This window comes from Vespa mandarinia, chromosome 15 (assembly GCF_050613455.1).
Source record: "Vespa mandarinia isolate Hongniang chromosome 15, ASM5061345v1, whole genome shotgun sequence".
Lineage (NCBI taxonomy): Eukaryota > Metazoa > Arthropoda > Insecta > Hymenoptera > Vespidae > Vespa > Vespa mandarinia.
In genome coordinates, this window is record NC_140824.1 from 3,437,501 (window position 1) to 3,445,000 (window position 7,500).

Below are 7,500 nucleotides of genomic sequence, written 5' to 3' on the forward strand. Positions count from 1 at the left end.
TTTCTTTTCTTTTCTTTTCTTTTCTTTTCTTTTTTTTCTTTTCTTTTTTTGTTTGTTTTGTTTTTTTTTGTTTGGAATTGTGTCTCACAATTAGAATAAGTGAAGTGAATGTATATATCCTATATATCGCGTCAATATAAAAATTTACGTCCATTCGTATTTTTGTACGTTTTATTTTCGAATGGAGTCAATCAAATTTTATTTTATTTTATTTTATTTTATTTTATTTTATTTTATTTTATTTCATTTCATTTCATTTTCTTGTTTATCTTTTTCAAATGTTTACATGTCTCAGAATTAGATTAAATAAAACAAATATACATACGTACTTAAGTATAATTCTTGCTATTTATTTCAAATGTATTTCGTGTTTATAAGAAATTATTTCTCATCGCTTTAATAATTGAAATAATTAAACGTACAAAGAAAATATTACAAATTTAAATGATCGTACATAAGTTAATATCGCGCATAGATCATAGTTCCTTCTCGTTATCGTGTGCTTTCACTCGTAAACGAGCCCTTAACACGATGATGCACGTTTTACAAGTTAAAACGTTCGTTCAAAGTTTCATGACTTCAAACGAGAGAAAGAGAGACAGAGATACAGAGATACAGGGAGACAGACCGAGAGAGAGAGAGAGAGAGAGAGAGAGAGAGAGAAAATTATCGTTTCATATCGTCTAAGCGTTGAAGAACAACATGATTGTTACAATAAATAAACATTTAGTTCTCTTTTGGACATACATACATACATACATACATATATATATATATTAGGTTGGAAACTATGAAACGGGCGTTTTTGTTTAGTTATTTATTTCTATTCAACGACCATTTCATAGTTTCCAACCTAATATTTATATATATATATATATTTTCTATTGGTCATATTCGTACTCATAAATCTACTAAATTTGTTCTTTACTTAAACGAATAGCTCTGTTATAGTTATATATCCCTATCCATTATCCTCTCTTCCCCATATACACATACATACATACATACATATATATAAGTGTATATATATATAGCTGTTAAAGGAACAGAATATATATTTGAAAGATAACAATTTTTACGAGAGTTACTCGGAGTAGTATAGCAGTCCATGTGTTGTTCGGCTACCTTAAACGTTTCGGCCGGCTACTAGAATCCGGGTTGAATGTGGCTTAACGCAGACGGTAAAGGCCATCGCTTTGTCGGCCTTTGTCACGGGGATTATGCGCCGGGTGGCAAATTAAGACGGACACCTTCACGCTTTGATGCGCCAAAAGAGGGATGGAAATGAGAAACAGAATGAAAGAGAAAGAAAGTGAATGAATATTAAAGAGTATACTAAAAGTTTTCTAATTATTATTCCATAAACAATCCTTCTGTTATTTTTTATCGACGATATTTAAATCATAATACAATATCAATTAATTTATAAAATAATAATATTACAGGTGTAGAATTTTGTTCGTATGTATTTTATAGAAATAATATTTTTTATTTCGTATTTTTAATTCAACTCATTTATTTTATTTTTTTTTATTATTATTATTATTCAATTTATTATATTTTTATTAATATATAATTTAACTTTATTTTTCTTTTCTTTTTTAAATAACATTCATTAATATGATGGGTATAAGAAAAAGAAATATTATATTTAGAAATATCACAGAACATTTATATTGTGAATAATATAAATAACGAGTGTGTAAATTCGAAAAAAAAAAAAATAAAAAAAAATGAAATAGCTTAATACATAGATACTTATATCTGTGATTAGAAAAAGTTTTGTCAAAACAATGAACTTGCAATTAACGTTTTGCGATAAGATGAAAGTTAATAAAGATGAAATAAATGTAAAAAAAAAAGAAAAAAGAAAAGAAAAGAAAAAAAACGTAAAAAAATAAAAAAAAAAAGTATATATATATATATATATATATGTATGCCGCATGAACGGTTCCTAGTTTCTTCTTCGTTTTCTCAAGAGGTTGAATTTTAGAAGAGGAACGAAATCCTGATTTACGATGTATAATAAAGTGGTTACGCAAAGTATGGAGGAGAGAAGGAAGAAAATACGGTTGAGTCGTCAATTTTATTTACGACCATCTCGAAAGTTCAAAATTTGCCGTGGGTTTTGAGCAAATTCGTTTTAAAACCTGCCCGAAATCGTTACGGTTCACGATCGATCCTATCGCAACGAAGGAAGTAAGTAAAGTAAAGAAGGAAGGAAAAGAAGGAAGATTCATTCGTTCCTCGGAAATTACTTTTTCGCGTGTTAGTTACAGAGCCGTATATAATACAACTGTCTCCCTTTTCTTATTCGATGAACCATGAAACTTTTCATCGTGAAGTGCCCTTAAATTTTTCATAAAATGAAAAAAAAAAAAAAAAGAAAAGAAAAAAAAAAAGAAGAAGAAAAGAAAGAAGAAAAATTTCCGGTAAACGTCGCAAGTTATACGTACACCGAATTCTGCGAGATCTCATCTCTTTCTTTCTCTCTCTCTCTCTCTCTCTCTCTCTCTTTCTCTCCTTTAGATTTATATGATCGTGAAATCTTTGAGATCTTTAGGGATCTTAAAATATCCCTTTGAAAGGTTCTCGATGATAAAAATCTTTCGACGTTTAACGATCGATAAATCCTTTGAGATTCAAAATCTTATTACAAACTCTTTATCATTATTAATTTCTCTTTCATCATTTTTGCATTTCATTATTTCGCAGTCCCTCAAACAGTCTCAGTCGCAAACAAAAAAAAAAAAAGAAAAAGAAAAAGAAAAAGAAAAAGAAAAAGAAAAAGATAGATCGAATCATCAAAATATCTTACGCAAATTACATAATACAAACATATCGACGACACGTGCCGTAATTTAAATCCTACAGTTTTATAATACGATATACGATTAATGATAATTAGTGAAATAAATTAATAGCATTAATTAATATCATAAAAGTAAATTCTGATCAGTAGCATTTAATTGCTAGTTGTTAATGAGGAGTTACTGTTTGAAGATAAGAGAACAAAAAAAAAAAGAAAAAAAAAAGAAAAAAAAAAGAAAAAAAAAGAAAAAAAAAAAAAAAGGGAGAACTAAATAATATATGGAATCGAGGTCATCGTTCATCGTGCAAAAAAAAAGAAAAGAAAAAGAGAAAAAAAAAAGAATAAATAAATAAATAAAAAATTGACGATAATCGGACGATATAAATGTATTTACATATACACGTACGTACATATACGTATAATACATAATAAATATATATTCATAAAAGTGAAACTGGTAATATCTGTGTAACTACTACGCGAATTATAATCACGTCGCGCGCAACCCAACAACGTTTCTCTTTTCTTCACTGCCTCTTCGGCCATTGCCGGCGGCCCTTTAATCTGGAGACCGAGGCCGGGAGCTTCTGTTTCCGAGATGTTTGCGCTGCCGGCTACCGTTCTGGAAGCTGCGGAACTTGATCCCGAAGTGGTTGCTTTCGTGAAACGAATGGGGTGGGGAGAAAAAGGAGGAGGGGTGGGAGAGAAAAGAGACCTGAAGTAAGAGACACATATAGAGAGTGACAGGTGGTAGTAGAACGGTTGAGAGGGACAGGGAGGGGAGGCAAAGGTGTGTGGGAGAATGGGAGGAAGGAGGGGCAAAAAAAGAGGGACACCATAGGGAAAGAGAGTGGCGCCAAGAATCTCTGTAGTTCACTGCTTACATCCTTTCTCTCTCTCTCTCTCTCTCTATATATATATATATATTTTTTTTTTCTTTCCTCTCTGTCCCTCCCCTTCCTCCATCCCATCCCACCTCACCCTTCGCCATCAATCTTTCCCTTTATTTTCGTATTTGCCAATGAGCGATCCCTCATACTCATAATTCTAACAACTTTTCCGTCAATTCTGCAGCAACCCCGAAAAAGAAAAATTGTCACTCTTAACATTTTTCACGTGTTTTATTAATAAAATAATCGTCGTAGTTTTTTTTTTTTTTTTTTCTTTTTTTTTTTTTATGAAATATTAATTAATCTTGGTAATCGTGATTGTGTTCGTTTACACCTTTTTTTTTTTTGTCGTACAAATCTGTTAAAGAGAATAGAATATAATTGTGATTGTTTGTAATCGCGAATGACGATACTCTTGAGGATAATGACGATAAACGATATTATTAATTATATTAAATAATAAATAAATCAATTATTTATGTGAAGAAGTAATATCTCCAAGTATTTTCAAACATTAAATATATCGACGATATTAAATTTATAAACGTGTCGTATAAATGTAGATATTAATTTTACGTTAAAATTTGTGAGATTTTAATTATAATTGAAAAGAAAAAAAAAAAAAAAAGAAAGAAAAAAAAAATATCGCGAACTTGGCATATCCGAGATAGAAATCTACATCGATCTTTTTTTGAGTCAATATCTTAAAAAAAAAAAAAAAAAAAAAAAAAAAAAGAATAAACAGAATTGCATCAATTAAATTGAATATCGATTTGAAATGTCAAAAGAAACGATAGTCGTCGCTCGTTGTTATCATCGTTTACCATTAATTAAGATTTCTCGATTGATCAATGGAACCAAGAAAGAGATAGATAGAAAAAGACAGAGAGAGAGAGAAAGAGAGAGAAAATGAAGTTAAATTTTGTTTACAGATGTCGTCATTATGCCTTGCGGCATTGATCCTAACGATAGTAGCTGAAGATAAGCCGACGAACACGGTTTCGGTGTCGTCAAGTTCACCGGGACTACAAAGCAACACGCTACAGAAGCTGATCAAGATATTGGAGAAATATGGTCTGGAAGAGCAGAGAGGATTGAAGAGGGTCTACCTGAGCAACAGGTCGATCACTTGCAACGATGGCTCGCAGGCGGGCTTTTACCTACGTAAGTCGCACGGTTCGAAGAGGTGGATCATTTTCTTGGAAGGTGGCTGGTATTGTTATGATCATAAGAGCTGTAGAAACAGGTGGCTCAAATTGAGACACCTTATGACGTCGACCCAATGGCCTGAAACACGTGACGGTAGGTAACCAATAATAAATATTAATAATAATAATAATAATAATAATAATAATAATAATAATAATAATAATAATAATAATAATAATAATTTTCTTTTTATTCGTTTTATTTCATTCATTCATTTATTTATTTCATTCATTTCATTCATTCATTTATTTATTTCATTCATTTCATTCATTCATTTATTTATTTCATTCATTTATTTATTTCATTCATTTATTTCATTCATTCATTTATTTCATTAATAATATCTATCATCATATTAATTTTGTTATTACAGTTGGCGGATTGTTATCAGGAAATCCAGAAGAGAATCCATTTTGGTGGAACGCTAATCACGTGTAGGTATTGTCCATCGCGTTATTGTTCAGACGCGTAGAGCTTCTTTGAAAATTATTATTTCTTCTTTTTTTTTTTTTTATTTTTATTTTTTTTTTTTCTTATACCGACGTTTAACGTTTCTTTCTCTTTTGGTTTATTACTTCAGATTTGTACCTTATTGTACGAGCGACAGCTGGAGCGGTACGAGAACCTCGCTCAACGATATGTTTTCCTTTATGGGGGCTGAAATTGTCTCACAGGTTGTACGAGATCTGATACCGCTTGGCCTTGAAAATGCAAGCTCATTGCTACTGGCTGGTAGCAGTGCAGGTGGAATTGGTGTTATGCTTAATCTCGATCACGTGCAAAATTTGGTCCATCAGGAATTAGGTTAGTAATTATTATATTATTAACGATAATATTTCGTTTTGTAATTTTATAAATAAATTATTTTTCACAATCATAATATTTATATGATCGAATTGTATCCATTATAGGATTAAAAAATATAGCCATACGTGGTGTCTCCGATTCAGGCTGGTTTCTGGACAGAGCACCATATTCACCGAATGGTTTATCACCTGTCGATGCTGTTCACAAAGGAATGGAACTTTGGAAAGCACGTATACCACACAATTGCGTCGTTAAACATCCGGATGAACCTTGGAGATGTTACTTTGGTTATCGTCTTTATCCGACCTTGACTGGTGAGTAATATTTATCGAATTAGCTTTAGAAAGATGTAACGATCGGAACGACGAAAGAATTAAAAAAAAAAGATAATAATAATAATGATAAGAAAAAAAAGAAGTTTTCTAATTAATCTTGAATAAAATAAATAATAATGATTAAAATTCCTAATCGAGGAGATATTTATAAAAGAATTCATCTTTACGAATACGCAGCTCCATTATTCGTCTTTCAATGGCTCTTCGACGAGGCTCAAATGTCTGCCGACAACGTTGGAGCACCTGTTACAAAACAACAATGGGATTACATTCATAAAATGGGTGATAGTTTGAGGCAGACTTTCGAAAACGTCACCGCAGTCTTTGCACCGAGCTGCATCAGTCATAGTGTTTTAACGAAGAGAGATTGGCAGTTGGTTAAAATCGACGAGGTTTCATTGGCACAGGCGTTGCATTGTTGGGAACAAATGCCACTTGGAAATCATCGTAACGAGTGAGTTCAAGTATCTAATACAATATAAGTGGGTGAACAATGTAACGTGACGAATTTTATTTCGTTTGAAAAAAAAAAAAGAAAAAAAAAATTCCAATATCTGACAAATGAACATTTGCGCCTGAAGATTGATAACACTACGATATCGCGTCGGTAATAGAAGTTTTTAATTTACTCCTATTAACAGACAACCATTCGTACATGTTAAATAACAAAAATTTCGTAATTTATTATTAGTCATATTATATGGTTCACCTTTATAATTTAACACACACACACACACACACACACACACACACATACATACATACACGTGCATACGTGCGCATTACACATATAAAGAATTTTTTTTTTTATATATATTTATATATCTAATTTATTCAATTAATAAAGTTTGATCAATTAACGATCCATAATTGATTTCAATTCGTAGTACTCATTCCGAGATCGAGACGAATCAACCCTGTACGAAATCATTGAGGAAACTTCTACGTTCCGGCTTAACGAAGAACAACGGCACATTGGTCCAACTTGGAAGGGCTGAAAAAAATAATTTATCAATCGAAACGCGAAAGAAGAGTTATTCGAATGGCGTTGTTAAAATTGACGAGAAAGGAATTAGTACGACCACCGGTCCGGAAAGAGAAAATAAAAAGAGAAGGAGAAGAAAGCATAAGGGTCGAAGAAGGGATAGAAACAAGGATGGAAGGACGAAGAAGGATAAACACGAGAGAAGAAAAGCCTCGGGTAAAGAGTCCACGTTTTGTTTAAAAATATAAACGTTTTCTTTTTCATCAACAATTTTATTTTTCTTTTTCCTCTCTTCTATGTTTATAATATACATATGTATTATGAGTGACATTTGTTTTTTTTTCTTTCTTTCTTTTTTTTATTATTATTATTATTATTATTATTATTATTATTATTATTATTATTATTATTATTATTATTATTATTATTATTATTATTATTATTATTATTATTTTTCTGTTC

At 31.0% G+C, this 7,500-nt stretch overlaps 1 protein-coding gene across 2 annotated transcripts in view; it reads left to right on the plus strand.

Moving 5' to 3' along the window:
* Notum (palmitoleoyl-protein carboxylesterase notum) overlaps positions 1 to 7,500 on the plus strand; it is a 20,063-nt gene that overhangs the window by 11,253 nt on the left and 1,310 nt on the right. The window contains exons 2-7 of one of the 2 annotated variants that reach the window (XM_035872899.2): positions 4,635 to 5,004; positions 5,285 to 5,345; positions 5,492 to 5,715; positions 5,823 to 6,032; positions 6,231 to 6,507; positions 6,941 to 7,254. In XM_035872899.2, coding sequence (XP_035728792.1) covers positions 4,635 to 5,004; positions 5,285 to 5,345; positions 5,492 to 5,715; positions 5,823 to 6,032; positions 6,231 to 6,507; positions 6,941 to 7,254 — 1,456 coding nt within the window. Of the gene's footprint in view, positions 1 to 4,634; positions 5,005 to 5,284; positions 5,346 to 5,491; positions 5,716 to 5,822; positions 6,033 to 6,230; positions 6,508 to 6,940; positions 7,358 to 7,500 lie in introns of those variants that run through there. The other variant, XM_085661548.1, reaches the window with a different exon arrangement.